The sequence below is a fragment of the Panulirus ornatus genome, chromosome 27, assembly GCF_036320965.1.
Source record: "Panulirus ornatus isolate Po-2019 chromosome 27, ASM3632096v1, whole genome shotgun sequence".
Classification (NCBI taxonomy): domain Eukaryota; kingdom Metazoa; phylum Arthropoda; class Malacostraca; order Decapoda; family Palinuridae; genus Panulirus; species Panulirus ornatus.
Genome location: NC_092250.1, coordinates 2,978,349 through 3,002,474, shown reverse-complemented (window position 1 = coordinate 3,002,474; position 24,126 = coordinate 2,978,349). Strand labels below are relative to the sequence as shown.

Here is a 24,126-nt window from a genome sequence, read left to right as displayed (position 1 = left end):
TTTCAGCTCAGTGTACGTAGGTGGCTTTCGTAAGCTCGGCATATTATAAAAGATCGTTGACCCATTAGACCTACTCGAAGAGCGACGCTAAAGTGCTTTCCAGCGTCGCCAGGCCCGGCCTCCAGCCTCCTCCGTCCCCGCTACCCATAATTCTTCCACGCCGACGGCGGTAGGTCGTGCAGCCACCACAGCAACCGCCGCCTCTGGACCCCCACCACCACCAGCAGCAGCAGCCGCCACGCTGGAGTTCGTGCGCTACGGGATATTCAAGTTCTGCTGGCACTGTGGCACCGACCTCACCAAGACCAGACCAGTGCAGCCAGAGCCAGCCACCGCATCACACGCACTGCCCGCCCCACCAGCAGACATGAAGGCCGCGGAACTCAGCCGCGAACGCTTCGCCATCAACAAATCCTACAGCATTGAGGTTAGTGAGACAGTCATGGTGGCCCTAGGTGGCCTCGTAGCTAGCCACTTCACTGTACAGTCAGGTCGGGTTCACAGCGTTCACGAGAGTCGTGTTGAGTTGGAGAAAAATATTTTCCAGTTAGAATAAAACACTATGGCAGCAGAATGAACGTGGCAGATCATGGTACCTGTACTGTGAGGACAACAGTGTAGGAGAACATGCGAGTTTAACACTCGCAAAATCGTTTGGTGAGGAAACTGTTGTATCAGGTCAATACACTGCCCTCAGGTCACTGCTGTACCAGGTCAATACAGTGCCGTCAGGTTACTGCTGTACCAGGTCCATACACTGCCCTCAGGTCACCGCAGTATCACCAAAATATACTGTAATTCAGGGCGCTGCTGTAATAGAACACTATCCTGTGGGCAGGTCACTGCTGGATCAGAACAATATACTGTATTTAGGACAATATCTGTGGTCAGGACACCACTGTATCAGGACAATAGAGCGTGTGAGGACAAACACTGTATAAGGTCGACACTGTATAAGTGGATCAGGCTGATAATACTACCATTTACCAGTCGCACCCGACCTTCCCCACACATCACTCAGTGGACGAACAGATCGGGAATGGTGGTCGTCGCTGTCCATATTAACAGAGGTTAAAAGCAACGCCATCCTACCCAAGGGTCAAACATTCGTTCCCAAGGGATTAATGTACCTCGTGGAAGCTAGACAATGCATCAGTGACCTTAATATTTAACAGTCTGCAATGGTTCATTGTGGCGAGAGACGAGGAAAATAATATTAACCCTTTCAACACAACGAAAAAGATCCTTAACAACACGGTACAATCATTGAGAATGACGGTACGATCTTAGGGTTTAATGGTCTTTGACCTGACACGTAAGGTTAAAGGTAAAGCTATCATACCCAGGGGGATCTCGCTCTGTCGTGCTCAAAGGGTCGTATAATCGTGTTCAGATTTTTGTGATTGGTCTAGACCATGTCTTAAGAGCTGGGTCAATGGAAGACACAGCTTGGGTCAATGGAAGACACACGGAGCTATAAGATGAGACGAGAGTCAGGTCTGGAGAGGTTAAGTTATAATTAGCTCTGATAAACGAACAACTTGAACTGGGGGAAATATTAGCGAACGTCTGTCAGGCCAAAGACTTTAAGGCGAAGTCAGAGAAACGGGTCATACGAACGATATTAGCAGTTATGAGTTGTAGCAGACGCGAGTCTTTCTTTGGGTCAAGTGGCAAACGAAGCGTCTTAGAGCGACTGGATCTTACTTAATAAGATCACAATAAATTTGGGTTAGAACATGAAGACTTCGATACTGTTTTGCTCTCTGGCGGTGGACGGAGGAGGAGAGGGCGGGAGCAATTATTGTAAGAATGGGTCGTTAACAATTAGTGTTGGCTGCTGGGACTTTGGGTCAATTGTGGGGCAGACATCGTTACTGTGGTTCACTGACCAAGACTTGGCGGAGTAACACGTTCCCTACCGCTTGCTCCTCCTACCACAGTCTTGTCATCAAAGACTAATGTCTTATCCGCCATTAAACTTTGTGTTAACTCTACTTCTTCGAAAAGCTCTATCCAGGTTTTCTTATAACAGTTGCCTCACGGTTCCGGCAGCCTGCCTCCCTTCCACTACTTCCCCAGATATTCGACAATTCTCCTTAAGCAGTAATCGCAACTGTTCACACGTTCTGCAACCTCATCTTTCCTTCTAGTCAAAAATCTTTCCTAGTTTGAGGGTTCCTCCTCCGGGACGACACCCATCTGCCCTCATCTCTCTCAGTTCTCGTGGTTCTCAAACACTGAGGCCAAGTATAATATTTATTGACGATATTTTCTCTTGATGTTTCCATCAAGACTGCATCATCTGCATTACACAGCTTCGAATTCCATGGGCCGTAGACACAGTGAGGATGTGTGGGTATGGAATTATCCTAAATACTCTAAGATCTTCAACAGTTTCAATAAGGACATTCACGGCCTTTACGACCCTAGCATTTCATAGGCCTCAAGCTATGTAACTTATCAACCCAAGGCATCTTTCCCTTCCTTCCTTCCCAGTCTTTCCCGCTGCTCGTCAGACACACACACACACACACACACACACACACACACACACACACACACACACACACTCCGGACACCAAACAACATTCGAAGGAATACCTTCTCCCTGCCCACTTGTAAGCCAGTCCTCCGTCAGTAGTGCAGCTGCTGGTGCTGTTCTCTCTCGCTATACGTAACAGCAGCACCTCCTGGGATGCTCCTGCTGTTGTTACAGCTGTTCCAGATATCAAAGACCAGCAGTTGCAGCAGCAGCCGATGATGACGACACCAACCATCATCACACAAGGGGACTGTTATGGCTTGGCTACTGCCTGTCCACCAGTGAGTTTCCCTCTTCTTCACTTGTCGTTAGTCGTGTCACGACCTCAGGTCACTCTGGGTCACCTCGAGTGCTGGGATCGCACGAACACGACGCTATGACCTCACCTGTTCGTTATTAACTCAGTAATCATTTGTCAAGTTGTCACGATATATACACGCCAGTTGACCTTCGCTGACCTGTCGAAACCACTGTTAACACTAACAGTGCCCATCTCCGGCTTGACCATTGCTTCACAATTACGCTGGTCCGACTAACGCCAGCACAATCATTACTCATCATTATTACTAATCATTATCACATTCCTGTCTACTGATGTCAATTTTTTCCCAATCCGACACCACTTCCGTCTCTAACTTCTTTGTCTTCTTTTTCTTTTCTTTCTCTCCTTCTTATCCTCTCCCGTTTCACCTTACTCCTGCTTTCTCCATCACTTTCGAGGCAGTCCTTCACCATGTCCTCCCTCCCTCCCTCCTCCCTCACCATGAGACGTCTCCCCTCCCCCGTTGCTCTTAGCCGAGCCATCAACCCTCAACTTTCTCCTCCTTCCCTTACCTCAAGCCTCAACCCTTCTACGCTCTCCCCACCGTCTGTTCTCCCCTTCCACTGCATCACCATCATCTCCCCTTCCTCCCCCACCATCGCCTCTCCTGGCCTGGCCCTGCAGCATCATCACCACCAAACCCCCCACCCCCTTCCCCCCACTCCATCATAGTAATGCATCATCGCTCACGGTAATCCCCCCTCCCCCCCACCATACCCCCCCCTCTCTGGGCCACTCAAACACCCCCCTCCCCACCTTCCCTTCCTTCACTTATCTATTCCAATCCCACGTCACTCACTCGCCTGTCTATCTCTACCAGTTCCTTCTATTGATCTCTATCCATTCTTTGTCTCCTTACCTATCTCTCAATCATCTATCCTTCTATAACCTTGTATGCCTCATTCTAATCTTGTGTTTCCTCTTTTAATTTTCCATTATCGCTCGTTTAAGATTTAATTCCATTATCTGTTCCTCCTTTGCTACATGTATTTTGTCTCTCATTCGACTGCTTTTCGTTTGTCCTCAATCGTGATCTTAGATCTGTCCCACTTCTCTTTCTTCCTTGGCTTCTTTTTTCGTTGCCTTCATTCTTCTGCGTTCTCAAGGGTCGTACCGTCGTGTTACAAGGTCGTACCGTCGTCTTACAGGGTCGTATCGTTGTGGTGAAGGGTCGTACCCATCATGGTTGTGGTGTTACATGTTATTCCTCCTCCGTCAGTGTAGGATCCAATTCCTTTTTTAAAGATTTGTTTGATTTCGATTCATTTTTGTCTTTTATTTTCTCTTTTTGCATCTTTGTTATTATTCGCTCTGTGTGTGTTTGTGTGTGTGTGTGTGTGTGTGTGTGTGTGTGTGTGTGTGTGTGTGTGTGTGTGTGTGTGTGAGTGTGTGTGTGTGTGTGTGTGTGTGTGTGTGTGTGTGTGTGTGTGTGTGTGTGTGTGTCTACTTCAAATGTTCAAAAATATAAGAACCCCAGCCAGTGCATGGACTGTCTTGCGACACCATTTATAAAAAAAAAAAAAAACGCGACAGCCAAACACACTATCGCTGTACTACCCCGTCGTCCAAACACACACACACACACACACACACACACGAGGCTTCGCCACCCACCTGTTGAGCGTGCCGGGTGACGGGTGGGCAGCCTGTTGCATAAACGCCTCCTGTCGACCCCTCGTGTAGTGTGCCCCTGACAATGTAGCACCACCTCACTCACCCCTGACTCCCACTGCTGGACCACCCCTGGTCCTCCCTGCTGAGGTGGCCCGTCTTGGGCCAGGTAGGACCAGGGATGTCCTGTTTGGCCCAGGGCCGTTGGAAGCTGGAAGGGACCTGAAAGTTAATGACTGACTGTGTGCGCCATCTTGTCTGTCCGTCTGCTAGTGTCTGTCTATACCTCTACCGATCTGTTATCTCCTTGCCGTCCCTCTGTTGATTTCTGTTGCCAGCCTGATGTGTCTGCTCTTCTCATATACCCGTTTGTTCTCCTTTCTTTCTGACCTACTATCCTTCGGCTCTGTTTGGGTCATGTTTATCTACCATTCTCAACCTGTCTATTCGTGTCTCTACATTCGTGCGTCTATCCTCCCGTCTCTCTGTACCTAGATACCCGACAGCGTCTCTGTCTATCCGTCTCTGTCGTTTGCCCTCCTGTCATGCCGTCATTGACAGGTAACCATGCATCTCTCAGGCAGGAGGAGACAAGTCGACACACAAACCAAACTTCGTCAGCGGCGTCAGGAGTCGTGCTTGGCCCGCATATTCAGGCTGAGGGAGGGAGGGAGGTGCGTGGCCACGGTCCTGGAGGACGCTGGCATACAGAGATGGAAATCCTAGCGGCACACGCCCTAGGGGAGGGCTAGGATCGCCCTGAGTGTACGGCTGAGGGGAGGAGTGTGAAGGAGACAGGGGCGAGGAACGGGAAGAGGGGAGACGAGGACGAGAAACGGGGAGAGGGGAGACTGGGACGAGGAACAGGGAGAGGGGAGACGGCGACGAGGAACGGGGAGAGGGGAGCAGGTTGCTGGCGGTGGGGAGATCTGTAGCAACGTCGCCCCTCGCTGGAGCCTCTCCCCAGCTTCTCCCCTGCTTTAATGTACTGGTCGTGGTGGTGGTGGAGGCAGTGCTTGGTGTGGTGGTGGTGGTGGAGGCGTGCTTGGTGTGGTGGTGGTGGTGGCAGTGCTTGATGTGGTGGTGGTGGTGGTGGCAGTGCTTGGTGTGGTGGTGGTGGTGGCAGTGCTTGGTGTGGTGTGGTGGTGGTGGCAGTGCTTGATGTGGTGGTGGTGGGGCAGTGCTTGGTGTGGTGGTGGTGGAGGCAGTGCTTGGTGTGGTGGTGGTGGTGGTGGCAGTGCTTGGTGTGGTGGTGGTGGTGGCAGTGCTTGGTGTGGTGGTGTGGGCAGTTGTTGTGGTGGGTGGTGGGCAGTGCTTGGGTGGTGGTGGTGGGCAGTGTTGGTGTGGTGGTGGTGGTGAGGCAGTGCTTGTTGGTGGTGTGGAGGCAGTGCTTGGTGTGGTGGTGGTGGAGGCAGTGCTTGGTGTGGTGGTGGTGGAGGCAGTGCTTGGTGGGTGTGGTGGTGGTGGTGGCAGTGCTTGGCGTGGTGGTGGTGGTGGCAGTGCTTGGTGTGGTGGTGGTGGTGGCAGTGCTTGGCGTGGTGGTGGTGGTGGCAGTGCTTGGTGTGGTGGTAATCATTCATGCATCATGGTTTACTACAGTCTTGTCTTGACTAATGATTACCATAAGGTAACCATCTACAGACGGTAATCTCATAAGGTAATCATATCTGGTCAGAAACTAGTTACCTGTTTTGAATATCGGTGTTACTTTGGCAAACTTCCAAGATCTTTTGCAACTTTCTCAGTAGCGAGTGACTTATTGGAAAGAGCTGTTGGGGGAACTTGGTCTCTCATTCCTAGCCACTCATATTGTTCCAGTGAGAAATCTCATCTCGATCCGTCGTTTCATTCACTTCAATTTCATTCACAGCTGATTGTACACCTCGGATGTTTTTGTTATGACCTGATTACGTATTCATTATGACTTGACCTTCGGTATATTTGATACACTGATTACAGTATTTAATTGTAATCCTTCAGTACCAATACAGCACCGCGAAATAGACCTTGACCTGACTGAATTATTCTAGTGGCTCAAGAGTTCTCACTCGGAACTGGAAAAAAATATATATATCCCAGACTCCTGTTTTTTCAGAGTGAGTTAAATCCAGACTCGTTTTTGGAGCCGAAATGGAGTCAAGATGGAATATAAACATGTGAGTGACGGAAGCTTTCTTTCATCACGGAGTCAATCCGGCCACTGCTGGTGAGGCTATGATGAGGGAGGAGGGATGGTGGGTGACGGTGACAGAGGGATGGAGGAGATGATGGTGAAGCAGTGCACGAGAAAGGCAGATAACCGAACACCTGATGGTCTTTAAACACGTGGCTAACTGCTAAGGTTCCTCCCCCACCCACCACAATAGCTGGAGACAGGATAGTACAGCAGAAGGCTCCTCCCCACCCACCACTATAGATGGAGACAAGATAGTACAGCAGAAGTCTCCCCCCCCCCACCCACCACAATAGATGGAGACAGGATAGTACAGCAGAAGGCTCCTCCTCCACCCACCACTATAGATGGAGACAGGAGAGTACAGCAGAAGGCTCCTCCTCCACCCACCACTATAGATGGAGACAGGATAGTACAGCAGAAGGCTCCTCCCCACCCACCACTATAGATGGAGACAGGATAGTACAGCAGAAGGCTCCTCCCCCACCCACCACTATAGATGGAGACAGGATAGTACAGCAGAAGGCTCCTCCCCACCCACCACTATAGATGGAGACAGGATAGTACAGCAGAAGGCTCCTCCCCACCCACCACTATAGATGGAGACAGGATAGTACAGCAGAAGGCTCCTCCTCCACCCACCACTATAGATGGAGACAGGATAGTACAGCAGAAGGCTCCTCCCCACCCACCACTATAGATGGAGACAGGATAGTACAGCAGAAGGCTCCTCCCCACCCACCACTATAGATGGAGACAGGATAGTACAGCAGAAGGCTCCTCCTCCACCCACCACTATAGATGGAGACAGGATAGTACAGCAGAAGGCTCCTCCTCCACCCACCACTATAGATGGAGACAGGAGAGTACAGCAGAAGGCTCCTCCTCCACCCACCACTATAGATGGAGACAGGAGAGTACAGCAGAAGGCTCCTCCTCCACCCACCACTATAGATGGAGACAGGATAGTACAGCAGAAGGCTCCTCCCCACCCACCACTATAGATGAAGACAGGATAGTACAGCAGAAGGCTCCTCCCCCACCCACCACTATAGATGGAGACAGGATAGTACAGCAGAAGGCTCCTCCCCACCCACCACTATAGATGGAGACAGGATAGTACAGCAGAAGGCTCCTCCCCACCCACCACTATAGATGGAGACAGGAGAGTACAGCAGAAGGCTCCTCCTCCACCCACCACTATAGATGGAGACAGGATAGTACAGCAGAAGGCTCCTCCCCACCCACCACTATAGATGGAGACAGGATAGTACAGCAGAAGGCTCCTCCCCCACCCACCACTATAGATGGAGACAGGATAGTACAGCAGAAGGCTCCTCCTCCACCCACCACTATAGATGGAGACAGGATAGTACAGCAGAAGGCTCCTCCTCCACCCACCACTATAGATGGAGACAGGATAGTACAGCAGAAGGCTCCTCCCCACCCACCACTATAGATGGAGACAGGATAGTACAACAGATGGTTCCTCAGTGTTGGAAGATAAGTGCTGGTAATGATGGTTTGAGTCAAGGTTGTGACAGAAGACGTCTTCAAGATTGGAATACTGTTAACAAGGATAATGTGGAGAGTGACGGTCAATAGACCGCTCGAAAAGATAGTGATGATAATGACCGTGTCTTTTGGACGAGAGAATATGGTGAGAGTATGGTGTGTGTGTGTGTGTGTGTGTGTGTGTGTGTGTGTGTGTGATGAAGGGACACTATGATATAAAGATGAGGGAAGTGACTATGATGACGTCATGGACAGGTGGTTACGGTGAAGGGGGAGTCGTGAGGTTGGGGATGGGGGGGAAGGGTAAGGCCCCTGGCCCTCCCAGCTAATACAGACCAACAAGCACTCACACATGAGGATGTACCTCACAACATATGAGGCTCCCAGACCTCCAAGTATACATAGCCACAACATACAGTATATGAATATGTATGAAACAGAGTAATCTCACACACTGCATGTGCATAGACTGCACATAGATTGAACGTAAACAAACACACGTGGAGTGAACGTACACAAAAACACGTGGGGCTGACATAAACAAAGACACGTGGACTAAATATTCATAAAATCACGTGGAACTGAACGAAGACGAGTCACGTGAACGTCTGAGAATAAGACATTATCCAGACCCCTGAGCTGACTACAAGACCTGACCTGACGGGGAGGAAGAACCATACGGCAGCTCCCCTCCCGTACCTCCGTCAGGCAGGTCTCCCTCCCTCCCGTCCCTCCGTCAGGCAGGTCCTCATCCGTCAGGTAGGTCCTCCTCCCTCCCGTCACTCCGTCAGGTAGGTCCTCCTCCCTCCCGTACCTCCGTCAGGCAGGTCTCCCTCCCTCCCGTACCTCCGTCAGGTAGGTCCTCCTCCCTCCCGTCTCTCCGTCAGGCAGGTCCTCACATATAATGCTGAATTGACAGGTGGAGGGTTGAGACCCATCTGGCGGCCCCTCGCTCCCGTCCGTACCAGCTGTTCCCTTAGGTGGTGCTGCAGAGAGAGAGAGAGAGAGAGAGAGAGAGAGAGAGAGAGAGAGAGAGAGAGAGAGAGAATCAGGTGCAGCGATGGAACCAGACAGTATGGCAAGGAAGGCTGTACTGAAATGAAAGAGGAGAAATAGGGGAAATAATGAGATAAGAGAGAAACAAAGGATAAAGAACGAGAAATAGAACGTATCGTTAAGTCCCAGGGATAAATATGGACTCCAGGATATAAACTAGAACCCAAGACAATGCCATACAGAAGTATACGTGTCATGGAAAACTAACAACTTCCAATCGACACCAGTTATTGATGGAGACCCACCTTCCCCCTCCTCCCTCACACACATTCACCAGCCCACATAATATGGGCAGGACCCTTCCATAGCCCCACATACCTCCCATCACCCAGCCACGGGGCAAGGGGCCTCCTCCTCCAGTCATTAAGCCACACTTACACACACTACACCCTCACATATCCGCCCACCCGATGTTCTCAGACTAAATCTCACATCGACGCCAGAACGCACAGTGGCCCCACGTTCATTTACTCAGGAGAGTAACTCTCTTTCAATATATCCCCTCACATTTGTAATGAGTTACTCATCTATCTATCTATTTGTATTATATCTATCTATATATAGGAAGGCCTCTGGAGCTCTGTTACAGTGGTACTGTATTTTCAAAGGCTACGATACAGTCAAGAATGATGAACTTCCTTGCCACGTGAACCTCGTCCATACAGCCTCACATGGCACTCCTCTGGTCCCCGCTTATCCCTCCTCCTTCTCCTCCCTATATCTTCTCCCACAATTACCGTGAGTGAAGTCTTCAGGAGGAGCCAGCCAGCGGGTCCTCCTCCACACCAGGCCGGTCGGTGTCCGGTACCAGACCCACTTCGGGTCTGACTAGGCCGTCTGGTGTGCCTTTACTGGATGGGGGGGGGGGGGGGGTGATGACTGAGAGGGACAGTGACCTCTGACACCTGCCATTAGGGTCACGAGGGGTGGTGACCCGCCTGCAGCACCTGGGAACACAGACCAACCATCAGCTGATCTGTGTTGGCATGCCATCAGCTGATCTGTGTTGACATGCCATCAGCTGATCTGTGTTGACATACAACAAGACCAACGACAACAGCTGCTCAGCCGAGACTTATCATACATCTGGAGGTAAATTACCTACACTTAACTGCCATATGAGGCGTCCAAGAGGCGTGCGAGTTTCTGTTATCGTACAAAGTGTACAAGAGTAACATATGATCGAAATTACCAAATTCGCATAAGTATATAACACTGATATAGACACAGAAATAACATCAACGTAAAAATTTTATTTTCTATAAACGTATAAGCTTTTATTCTTCAATAAATTATACAAAAAACTAAACAAAATACCATTTTGCTGATCATGAAATTCACCCTAACATCCTCAAGGTCGAAGTGTCTTTCATATACTACGTTAAGTATGATTCAGTAAACGATAAATAACGATGTTCATTTATATTAAACGAACTGATAAACGAGAGATGATGACCCCCACATTAATGGGAACCAGAGGTATCGGCCGCAGCTCAATGATAGACAGTTAAGACGAGAAAACAATTAGGTGGTTTCGTTGTTTTCATTAATAGCTGGAGCCGAGTGTTGGCTGAGGCTGGTGGTAAACTACAGACTGGATGATGAAGTGATGGTTACGTGTAGAATGCAGGAGGGGAGGAGGAGGAGGAGGAGGGAGTTAGCAGGATGGAGGGTAAGAGAGGAAATTAAAGAGAAGGAAGGCGAGGGGAGTGGATCTACAACAGAAGGTAGGTAGGTAAAAAGGTAAGAGAGAGAGAGAGAGAGAGAGAGAGAGAGAGAGAGAGAGAGAGAGAGGTGCACACTTGGCAGGAGTGTGGTGTGTGCAGCGGTGACCCCGTACGGGCAGTTCATCAGCTTAGGTCAACACACGGGTCGTAAAGACTTTAACTAGACACCCTACCCCACCCAGGCCCAACCCCCATCTAAAATAAGAAAACACACACACACACACACACACACACACACACACACACACACACACACACACACACGAGGCAGTGGCGTTGGATCATTAGAATTCAGTCAACAGGTGGCGGTGACGGTGGAGGCCAGGCTGAGGGAAGGGTTGTGGTGGTGATAGTGTTGGAGATGGGGGAGAGTAGGAAGGGGATAGAGAGAGGAGAAGGAGGGGAAAGGGAGAGGGGGAAGAGGAGGAGGAGGAAGAAGAGAGAGAGGAAGGAGGAGGAGGAGGAGGAAGATAGAGAGGAATGAGGAGGAGGAGGAGGAAGAGGGAGGAGATGGAGGAGGAGGAGGAGGAAGAGGCAGGTACGGATAGCTACACATACACAGACGCTGCGGTAACTACATGGCGGGGAGATGTCGGGACAAGTCATGTGAAATCTAGTGAGGGACCTGGACGCTGGGGTGGGGGGTTGGGCCTCCCCCCAGGTGGGGGGGCCGGGGGGGGAGAACACGAGAGGGGTAGCCAAACTACATGCACTTCTCGCCCCCTTTGATGAAGGACAACAAATACTGCTAAAGATGAGACACACACACACGACAGTTTTCCTCGAGTCTTTTTAAACTAATCCTTGGAGTATAATCACCTACGATTATGATCAACAACAGAAAACTTATTTATATTCATCATCTCGTTGTAGGAAAACATCTAAATCCGCTAGGAAAAAAAAATTCAGAGCGAGGCCGACCATTGAAAACCTAGAGTTGCCGAGTGAGCGGGGTCGGGCGGACTCCCTGGCGGGCTGGGGAGAAAAGCGCCAGGGTGGGGCGTCAAGGAGGCGTTAAACCGCCAGACTCCGGATGTCATTAGCCGGCCTGGCGGGTTCTCCAGCCCAACATCCGAGCCTCGTAGCACTTGTTGCAGTGCCCCTGAGTCGTGTGCTATGACTAGCCAGGTTCTGGTGTGACTGGGAGGAGGCCTTGTTGTGTTGTCTCATAGAGTTTCTTGTGTTCCAACAGACTAATGCTGCGGTGTTACTCCTTGAGGCGATGCAAGTCGGTTTCTGTAGTTTCTGATGTACTTAAAGAACAGTTATGTATCATCTTGCACCGACTTGTTACATCAACAGGTAGCAGAAGTAGTAGTAGTAGTAGTAGTAGTAGTAGTAGTAGTAGCAGCAGCAGCAGCAGCAGCAGCAGCAGTAGTAGTAGTAGTAGTAGCAGTAGCAACAGTAGTAGTAGTAGTACTGCCTCCACACTCAGGTTCTGATACCATTTTCTAATTCCTTATCTCCCATTATCATTCTCTTGTTTCAAACTCACTTGGCGCGCGGCGCACTTTCCATTCTAGATTGCTCGCGGTCTCTATATAACCTCCCTGTACCTCACCCCTGGCCAGGGGAATGAAGGAACACGTATCTTCCATGGGAGGTATGGTTGGTAAATCCTCCCCTCCTGTATTACCATCTTAAAGTAGGAGGAGGAGGAAGATCCAAGCGAGGATAATTCCTGGAAGGGTAAGTCGTCTGTCCCTAAGACTTTCCTCGCCAGGGAGGAGACAAGACCAGACGGGATAAAGGAAAAAGAAGAAGAAAGGGAGGAGGTATAAGGTACATAACCTGTAGTGGGTCGACCATACAGAGCGCCCCCACACACACCCAACGAGGCCGAACTCAACACATAAAATTTTGAGCTGGGAGATAATGGTGAAGTGGAGGGGTGATGGTCGGAACTATCCTCATCCAGGCTAGGAGTTGCCGCCCACCCCCGTGCCACCCAGCCGACCCTCACCAGCACCACCCACCTCACACACCCCGGAATGTCCCTAACTCTCAGTAGGATTTAAGGAAGTCTTGCAAATATTTCACTTGGTGCTGTCCATCCCTGGGGCTGCCTCCTAATCCTCCTCACACTCTGTTATCCAGGTTGTCAGGTATTTATTCCTGAATTTCTGGTTCTGACACCACACACGGAGGGTTCAGTCTACCAGTGTAGGTTCTGACACCACACACGGAGGGTTCAGTCTACCAGTGTAGGTTCTAACACCACACACGGAGGGTTCAGTCTACCAGTGTAGGTTCTGACACCACACACGTGGGGTCTAGTCTACCAGCTTACTACAACGTTCTACCATAAGCTATTAAGCTGTCTTACCTCATTGAACGTCCCCAGCTTGACTTGCTAAGCTTTCTTAGCTTACGTACCTCTCAAGCTTGAGTTGCTCAGCTGTCTCAGCTTATGTGCCGCTCAAGCTTGAGTTGTTCAACTGTCTTAACTTACGTACCTCTCAAGCTTGAGTTGTTCAGCTGTCTTAGCTTATGTACCTCTCAAGCTTGAGTTGTTCAGCTACAGTAGCTTATGTACCTCTCAAGCTTGAGTTGTTCAGCTACAGTAGCTTACGTACCTCTCAAGCTTGAGTTGTTCAGCTGTCTTAGCTTACGTACCTCTCAAGCTTGAGTTGTTCAGCTGTCTTAGCTTACGTACCTCTCAAGCTTGAGTTGTTCAGCTGTCTTAGCTTACGTACCTCTCAAGCTTGAGTTGTTCAGCTGTCTTAGCTTATGTACCTCTCAAGCTTGAGTTGTTCAGCTGTCTTAGCTTATGTACCTCTCAAGCTTGAGTTGTTCAGCTGTCTTAGCTTATGTACCTCTCAAGCTTGAGTTGTTCAGCTGTCTTAGCTTACGTACCTCTCAAGCTTGAGTTGTTCAGCTGTCTTAGCTTACGTACCTCTCAAGCTTGAGTTGTTCAGCTGTCTTAGCTTATGTACCTCTCAAGCTTGAGTTGTTCAGCTGTCTTAGCTTATGTACCTCTCAAGCTTGAGTTGTTCAGCTACAGTAGCTTATGTACCTCTCAAGCTTGAGTTGTTCAGCTACAGTAGCTTATGTACCTCTCAAGCTTGAGTTGTTCAGCTACAGTAGCTTAACGTGATTGTCTGACCCCGTGACCCTCCCCGACCCCTCCCTGGTCTCGAACCCGGGTATCCGCCAAGTCACTAAGCAGCTTATGTTTGCAGCCTACCAATTAGCCAGCCAGAGATCAAGAATATGAAGCGGACGTAAGCCGACCAGAGCCACGAAAAGATTAATATTATTCAATGAACAAAAAAAAAAGGGAAGAAAATGTAGAGTGTATACATCATTCAGTCAAAGAAAATGCAATATGTATATTAAAAGATGGAAAACGTTTATATTATTGAGTATAAGATTGAAAGGTACTGTAAAAAGAAGTGCAAAGGACTTTACAATGAAAGTATATATATATATATATATATATATATATATATATATATATATATATATATATATATATATATATATATATATATATATATTTTTTAATGTAACTACTTGTATAAGAGGAAACGAATGAACTCTTTTTCAAAAAAAAAAAAAATGCTGTACAATATTGATGAATTCAAAAGTAATAAAAAGATGTAAATTGTCACACAAGACAGAAATGGACGTAACCAGAGAGAGAGAGAGAGAGAGAGAGAGAGAGAGAGAGAGAGAGAGAGAGAGAGAGAGAGAGAGAGAGAAATTTTTACTTTGGAAAGAATTATAAAACTTTATCTTACAGAAGGCGACATAAAGAAATTCAGATAATGACATTATCTTTAATAAATAAATAAATAAACGAGAGAAGGGAAGGTCGTGTGAACATGGCCATAGCAACGTTTGGGTCAATAACAAAGTAATGAAGAATCAATAAGGTCGTCTTCACGACTTGATGAAGGACAGATGTAGCCCCTACGACTGTGTTCCTAAATTCAGTTATCTTGAAAATAATTTTTGAGGTTTTAGAAATGTTATTTCTAAAGAAAACTGGGTTTCTCGAAGTGGTTTTTAAAGTAGTTACATTTTGAAACTTTCCCTTGTGATTTGAAGTTATTTTATACGAAGATGTGTGATAGAATTCATTAATAATAATAATGATAATAATAATAATAATAATGAAAATTATCATTATTGTTATCATTACTATTATCATTATTACTATTATCATTATTATTATTATTATTATCATTATTATTATCATTATTATTAACTAAATGACGGTCGTTCGAACAAATACTAGGTCAGGGAGCGGGGGGGGGGGGGGCGCAATCAAGCTGTGAACCTAAAAATGATTGACCTTATCCAACCCCCCCCCACACCCCCCACCCCCCACCCACTCCCCCAACCCCCCACGCTATCTTCCTTCTCCAACCCCCCCACACCCCCCGTCCCTTCCTCTTTATTTCCTCCTCTTCCTACACCAACTTCCTCACACACGTTCCCTTCACACTTCTTTTTAAAACATATTTAACGTCTTCGTTTTTTTATATATATATATATAAACGGCGGTCGTTTAAATGTACCACCACAGCCTGGATGTGGTCGTTCGTACGATTGTAGATGTGTCCTTCAATGTACAACGACCATTCCGGGGTCATGACCTGGCCAGGAGAAATGGATGGGTCAACCACCGGGTGACATCAATTGATGGCACGGGTGGCAGGGGGGTATGGCCGGGTCGCAACGATGCTGTAAGGGTCACTTACAGGTCAACATGTCGACCTGACCTGACCTCTCTCTCTCTCTCTCTCTCTCTCTCTCTCTCTCTCTCTCTCTCTCTCTCTCTCTGTATCTATCTATCTATCTACCTATCTATCTATCATATATCGATCATCTATCTATCTATCTATCTATCTATCTATCTATCTATCTTCATATGTGATCGCGCCTCACTGGTCCCCCATCACCTTCACACACAACACACACACACACACACACACACACACACACACACACACACACACACACACACACACACACACGAGTGTGTCGACTTGCGATGAACCTGCTTGTTAGCGAGGTACACATACGTACGTACGTACACATTACACACCTTGACCAGTCAAGTAGAGAACCAGTGCCTTAGTGACGGTCGAGAGAGAGAGAGAGAGAGAGAGAGAGAGAGAGAGAGAGAGAGAGAGAGAGAGAGAGAGAGAGAGAGAGTTGATCCTGACATGAGTCCCTGTGATCGTTGAAGTTGTCACCCCGCGACACCATGTCAGTAACCGACCCCCCACCCCCCCACCCCCACCCCCACATGCCTGACCACAACCACCTGGTCACAACCCGTGTTGTACAGGGACAACTACAACTGTCCATGTTATAAACACGCCACGAACAAGTGCACAGCTCAACAAGCAAACAGTTTAGTTGTCCACGTGAGAATACCACATAATGTTCACTATCAAATACATATTATGTATCGACATCAGTTAATGTTCACCATCACATACATAATGTAGGTTAACACGTTACTACGATAATTCAACCAATATGTAACTCATTACATGATATTTGTGTATGTTGACACATTAATACGGCAACTCAAACAATAGGTAACTCATTACATAATGTTTAATTAAACACCACGATAGAAAGAATGTTTACACCATTAGATTTCCTGTGTAAACTCTCATCTGGTACGTAAACAGAATTTACTCATGTGCTCATCCAAGTCGCCCCCACCTCCTCATCTTGATCTCAAGCTTCAATATGATTAATTAACTAGTGATTATTATGATCCCTCAATCATGGAATTCATCAGATGTATATATTTTCAGCGGAATGGGACCCACTGTATCAAAGCGTTCTTTATCTAGTGATATAGACTTTAATGATTTCAATTCCTATCTTGCTTGGACGAATACTGTAATGATGGCATTTGATGATCATAAACCCAGTTCAACAATATCGTTTCCTGCGTTACCAAAGTAGCGCCATGAATAGAGGAAAAATATGGCTTTATCTGGTTCATATTATGCAGTCAATCATTAAATTTTCTCTAGGCTAAAGCCTTTCATACTCCCTCACTTCCCAGTGTGTCTAGCGGACGAAATTACATCAAAATATCATTTTTCATTCATCCTCGCCTCTGACATCTTGAGGTCAGTATATTCCCTCAACACTGTACATTGATCCCATACGGGGATGTCCATGATGTCTGGTGTTCCCGAGGGAGTGGTGGGTGGGGGAGGAGCCTTCTGCTGTACTATCCTGTCTCCATCTATAGTGGTGGGTGGGGAGGAGCCTTCTGCTGTACTATCCTGACTCCATCTATAGTGGTGGGTGGGGAGGAGCCTTCTCCTGTACTATCCTGTCTCCATCTATAGTGGTGGGTGGGGAGGAGCCTTCTCCTGTACTATCCTGTCTCCATCTATAGTGGTGCGTGGGGAGGAGCCTTCTGCTGTACTATCCTGTCTCCATCTATAGTGGTGGGTGGGGAGGAGCCTTCTGCTGTACTATCCTGTCTCCATCTATAGTGGTGGGTGGGGAGGAGCCTTCTGCTGTACTATCCTGTCTCCATCTATAGTGGTGGGTGGGGAGGAGCCTTCTGCTGTACTATCCTGTCTCCATCTATAGTGGTGAGTGGGGGAGGAGCCTTCTGCTGTACTATCCTGTCTCCATCTATAGTGGTGAGTGGGGGAGGAGCCTTCTGCTGTACTATCCTGTCTCCATCTATAGTGGTGAGTGGGGGAGGAGCCTTCTGCTGTACTATCCTGTCTCCATCTATAGTGGTGCGTGGGGAGGAGCCTTCTGCTGTACTATCCTGTCTCCATCTATAGTGGTGGGTGGGGGAGGAGCCTTCTGCTGTACTATCCTGTCTCCATCTATAGTGGTGGGTGGGGAGGAGCCTTCTGCTGTACTATCCTGTCTCCATCTATAGTGTTGGGTGGGGAGGAGCCTTCTGCTGTACTATCCTGTCTCCATCTATAGTGGTGGGTGGGGAGGAGCCTTCTGCTGTACTATCCTGTCTCCATCTATAGTGGTGAGTGGGGGAGGAGCCTTCTGCTGTACTATCCTGTCTCCATCTATAGTGGTGAGTGGGGGAGGAGCCTTCTGCTGTACTATCCTGTCTCCATCTATAGTGGTGCGTGGGGAGGAGCCTTCTGCTGTACTATCCTGTCTCCATCTATAGTGGTGGGTGGGGAGGAGCCTTCTGCTGTACTATCCTGTCTCCATCTATAGTGGTGGGTGGGGAGGAGCCTTCTGCTGTACTATCCTGTCTCCATCTATAGTGGTGGGTGGGGAGGAGCCTTCTGCTGTACTATCCTGTCTCCATCTATAGTGGTGGGTGGGGAGGAGCCTTCTGCTGTACTATCCTGTCTCCATCTATAGTGGTGGGTGGGGAGGAGCCTTCTGCTGTACTATCCTGTCTCCATCTATAGTGGTGGGTGGGGGAGGAGCCTTCTGCTGTACTATCCTGTCTCCATCTATAGTGGTGAGTGGGGGAGGAGCCTTCTGCTGTACTATCCTGTCTCCATCTATAGTGGTGGGTGGGGAGGAGCCTTTTGCTTTTAAGAAGCAAATTTTGTAATGTTCATTAACTGGGGTTTGCAGGACAAGACAGAGGCTACGGTTATACCAACATACAGCCTGTACCGAAGGCCTGTACTGTAATTTTGAAATCTGTTGGCAAGCAACGAGTATGACTGAGAAAACTTAAGTCGAAACTGCGTTTTTTCGTTTTTTCTGCACCGTTAAATTGACCAGGTTACTAACTGTTGCTATTCCCAGATGACGCACATCTCACGCCACCACGACCATCCCCCACGTCAACCCCACCATCCTGCCGTCACCACCACAACCCCCTTTACAACCTCTCCATCCCCCACGTCAACCCCACCATCCTGCCGTCACCACCACAACCCCCTTTACAACCTCTCCATCCCCCACACCAACCCCAGATATGACCTACCCAAAGTCTGTCATATATCGCTGGGGATTTCTTTTGCCACAATTTATTGTCTCAATTTTCTCTTTTATTAGAAGAGGGAGAGTAGAGCCAGGCTCACTGTACCCTCACCATACGCGTGGACGGAGGCTCACTATACCCATATGATATATGTATCAGGTGCGAGGCGTCTGACGCATCTACACTACTCTGGGATCAGATGAAATGACGTTTTATTCGCCTTTATCTATAAAGGCGTCAGTTACATTGGTTTAGATTCGCCTCTCCACACACGAGCCTACAAGATGGAGTTAGATTCAACCATGCGAGTACGAGAGAGATGGCTTTAGATCCTCCACGACCAACAGGAGCATCAGAGAAGTGGTGTTGGATCCGCCTTTGGCTCACGTGAGCATCAGATCAGGAGAGTTCGATTCTCTAGCAGCGGTGGGGAAGAGGAGGTTCCAACGCTACAGATCACCAGTCGTCCTGGTGATCTTTATTCTCAGTCATGTCGTGATCACTAAGAGGGTCGGGTGCGCAGGAGGAGACGACCCGTTCTATTTTTGCAGAAGCTAGTGATTAATTATCCGTTGTGGGCCCACCTCCCCTCTGTACCCCCCCCCCCATCCCTCATCCGACTCTCTCTCTCTCTCTCTCTCTCTCTCTCTCTCTCTCTCTCTCTCTCTCTCTCTCTCTCTCTCTCTCTCTCTCCTCCGAGCCTTGATTGCCTGGGGTGTATGGGAGGGGGCCAGTTTATCCCCCCAGGGAAATAAGGAGTTACGAGCCCACCAGATTGGCAGCGTCCACACCAGGTCATGTCACGGCTGACCCCACCCCGCCCCACCCCAAAACCCCATCGCAAGGTCACGTGACCCCACAAACTCCACCATCCCCAACCCACCTATAACCAACAGGTCTCGTGACCCGTATACCAGGTCGCGTGACCCGCCCTACCAGGTCACCACCGTCCACACACTTCCTTAACCATGAGTACATGTCTTACCATACCACTTTAGCAACCCCAGAATCCGGGGAGCCGACGAGATGGGCGTCGGGAAAAGCGTCTCTCTGGGGAGATGGTCCAGATACAAGAGGTTCCAAGTTACTGTGTGGCGTATTAACCTGACCACAAAAGATACACACATGTCGCCCAGTGTGGTCTCTCTCTCTCTCTCTCTCTCTCTCTCTCTCTCTCTCTCTCTCTCTCTCTCTCTCTCTCTCTCCCCAGACAATAGCCAGCATGTCATCAGTCGGATCGTCCCCTCCCCACCCCACCATTGTCTCCCCACAATGATATGCAGCGTTGAAGTCCTCACTCACCCCCACCCCCACACCACCCCCCCACCCTTCACCGCTTCTGTGGGCAAAAGAAAGAGGAAAAAAATCCTTTTATCTCTCTCTCTCTCTCTCTCTCTCTCTCTCTCTCTCTCTCTCTCTCTCTCTCTCTCTCTCTCTCGACCTCAGCGCACGGGGAGGGAGAGGGAAAATCCCCCCCCCCTCCCTCCCCAACCTCCATTCTCATTCACATTCGCTTATCATATACTTCATCCTCCTCCAAACCGGATAACAGCATAATTAAATTCATCACTTAAAAGAAAAATGATCACAAAAAAAAAATCTTAAAAGACCATCTCATGAATTATGATATATCGACGAACAAGATGACTCCAAAAATACATAGACAAGTCATCCCGTAAGAAAGTCTCTCACGAGCGATGCTGTTCATAAGCGGAATGAGCTAAATTCCCCTCACAATTCTGGGACATTTCAGCTGGGGGAAATTTCTCCTGCCAGCCCGTGTGGTGGACTCCCTTAACCCACAGTTAATCATACATCTTAATACTAATCATCACGAACGAGTCGTTATACCGTCGTTAACTGGCTTAACCCCTTGAGCACCAGGGTAAACGACCCTTGAGCACGACGGTACGACCCTTGAACACGACTCTACGACCCTTGAACACGACTCTACGACCCTTGAACACGACTCTACGACCCTTGTACACGACTCTACGACCCTTGTACACGACTCTACGACCCTTGAACACGATTCTACGACCCTTGAACACGACTCTACGACCCTTGAACACGACTCTACGACCCTTGAACACGACTCTACGACCCTTGAACACGACGGTGCGACCCTTGAACACGACTCTACGACCCTTGAACACGACGGTACGACCCTTGAACACGACTCTACGACCCTTGAACACGACGGAACGACCTTTAGGAGTAATGGCCATAGTTTTCTCATCTTTCTATAGTGTGGTTAAAGGTGACGAAGACCAAGCCAGCAGGCTCTCTCTCTCTCTCTCTCTCTCTCTCTCTCTCTCTCTCTCTCTCTCTCTCTCTCTCTCTCTCTCATCAGTATAAAGGGGTCAGAGGTCATTATCTCTCATGTCCCATGGGGCGTAGACGACTAGGGGCGTTAACGTATGACCCTGATTACCACACGGTAGGCGGCGAGGTCACACGAACCGACAGACTGACCTCGACCCGAGGTCACACTGGTGGCATGTAACACATCCAGGCGAACACACTACATTGTCACGGTCATACACTCAACCACTGTCTCCCAGCCACTGTCTCCCAGCCACTGTCTCCCAGCCACTGTCTCCCAGCCACTGTCTCCCAGCTCAGGTCCCCCTAGGAGATCTATGGGCCCCCCCCCCTCGTCTTTCAGACCCCCCCACACCCACACACTAGAGTAAGCAGGCGCCGTGGCCCGAAGATGGTACTGACTTGGAGATCAGCCGTGAGAGACACGAGAGGTTCAAAACATGACCAGAAACACGATTCTCCAATCTCAAGAACCCCTCACCCCACCCCGACCCCACCCCGACCACACCCCTCCACCCTGGTGGGGGGTACTACGGGCGTCGGGGGGGAGGGGTTAATCCACCACAGCCCTTAGGTTCTATTGTGCTCCATCCACGGCCTGGAATATGAATCTTAAAAGCCTTTGTGGCTTGGCACTTTACTGAGCAGTGAGTGGGAGGTAATGTTGTGGGCGAGGTATGATAATGTTGTTGTTGTGGTTGTATGGGGGGAGGGGGGGGTCGGAGGGGGCAAAATAAAGGGGGGGGGAGGGGGAGATGCCGAAGTGATGTGGTTATCTGCTTGTCATAGTTCTCTCTCTCTCTCTCTCTCTCTCTCTCTCTCTATATATATATATATATATATATATATATATATATATATATATATATATATATATATATATATATATTCCCCTGGGGATAGGGGAGAAAGAATACTTCCCACGTATTCCCTGCGTGTCGTAGAAGGCGACTAAAAGGGGAGTGAGCGGGGGGCTGGAAATCCTCCCCTCTTTTTTTTTTTTTTTTAATTTTCCAAAAGAAGGAAGAGAGAAGGGGGCCAGGTGAGGATATTCCCTCAGAGGCCCAGTCCTCTGTTCTTAACGCTACCTTGCTAACGCGGGAAATGGCGAATAGTTTGAAAAAAAAAAAAAAAAAAAAAAATATATATATATATATATATATATATATATATATATATATATATATATATATATATATATATATATATATATATATATATATATAATTTCTTCTAGGTCGAAACTCCCGTATCTTTCCTTGATGCCAACTACCCTAGATTACTTAGCACTAATTACCCTCCTTGCGGGAGGCACACATCACACGACCAGTTAATGGAAGGTATCGTACCGGGGGATTAATGGACTGCTCTCAGGTGGTATTGTACCCCTGCCACTTCACCCGACTGACGGGCTATCGTATATCATCCTCGGGAAAGTAACGTACCAGACATCATTATGTCTCGTCATCATATTTCTCAAACCATAATACAATCGCTTTTATATTTTTTATCATACATATCTACCGTTTTAATCATGGAATATTTTTTTATTATACATATCTACCGTTTTAATCATGGAATATTTTTCTTTCCTTATCGTATTCTATTCATTTTTCTTTTCTTTTCGCCGTGAGGACCAACGTGACTGAACTGCTGAAGGCAAACTTCAGAAAATCAGGAACGAAATATATTCGGAAGAATTCAATAGAATCTCATTATTTCTTTGGAACAGAAAAGTATTAGTACTTGTATTGAGCATTAAATAAAGGCAGACAGTATGAATTATGTACATATATATATATATATATATATATATATATATATATATGTAGAAGTCTGTGTGTGTATATATATGTGTACATTGAGATGTATAGGTATGTATATTTGCGTGTGTGGATGTGTATGTATATACATGTGTATGGGAGTGGGATGGGCCATTCCTTTCGTCTGTTTCCTTGCGCTACCTCGCAAATATATATATATATATATATATTCCTATGAGTCCACGGGGAAAATGAAACACGATAAGTTCACAATTTTGCGCGTGATCAAGTATATTCCTATGAGGCCACGGGGAAAATGAAACACTTATCGTGTTTCATTTTCCCCGTGGACTCTTAGGTATATATATATTTTATATTTTATTTTTTTATTGTACTTTGTCGCTGTCTCCCGCGTTTGCGAGGTAGCGCAAGGAAACAGACGAAAGAAATGGCCCCCCCCCCCATACACATGTATATACATACGTCCACACACGCAAATATACATACCTACACAGCTTTCCATGGTTTACCCCAGACGCTTCACATGCCTTGATTCAATCCACTGACAGCACGTCAACCCCGGTATACCACATCGCTCCAATTCACTCTATTCCTTGCCCTCCTTTCACCCTCCTGCATGTTCAGGCCCCGATCACACAAAATCTTTTTCACTCCATCTTTCCACCTCCAATTTGGTCTCCCTCTTCTCCTCGTTCCCTCCACCTCCGACACATATATCCTCTTGGTCAATCTTTCCTCACTCATTCTCTCCATGTGCCCAAACCACTTCAAAACACCCTCTTCTGCTCTCTCAACTACGCTCTTTTTATTTCCACACATCTCTCTTACCCTTACGTTACTCACTCGATCAAACCACCTCACACCACACATTGTCCTCAAACATCTCATTTCCAGCACATCCATCCTCCTGCGCACAACTCTATCCATAGCCCACGCCTCGCAACCATACAACATTGTTGGAACCACTATTCCTTCAAACATACCCATTTTTGCTTCCCGAGATAATGTTCTCGACTTCCACACATTCTTCAAGGCCCCCAGAATTTTCGCCCCCTCCCCCACCCTATGATCCACTTCCGCTTCCATGGTTCCATCCGCTGCCAGATCCACTCCCAGATATCTAAAACACTTCACTTCCTCCAGTTTTTCTCCA

The 24,126-nt window shown here is 48.0% G+C and overlaps 2 protein-coding genes across 2 annotated transcripts in view; one reads left to right on the top strand and one right to left on the bottom strand.

Annotated features, from left to right (window-relative positions):
• LOC139757540 (tyrosine-protein kinase BAZ1B-like) overlaps nucleotides 1-24,126 on the bottom strand; it is a 141,541-nt gene that overhangs the window by 114,053 nt on the left and 3,362 nt on the right. The gene's annotated exons all lie outside the window — the stretch shown is intronic.
• Nucleotides 65-24,126, top strand: part of ple (tyrosine hydroxylase ple) — a 45,932-nt gene continuing 21,870 nt past the window's right edge. Inside the window, exon 1 of the mRNA XM_071678110.1 lies at nucleotides 65-427. Within this exon, the coding sequence (XP_071534211.1) occupies nucleotides 368-427 (60 nt within the window). The 5' untranslated portion in view covers nucleotides 65-367. The remainder of the gene's footprint in view (nucleotides 428-24,126) is intronic.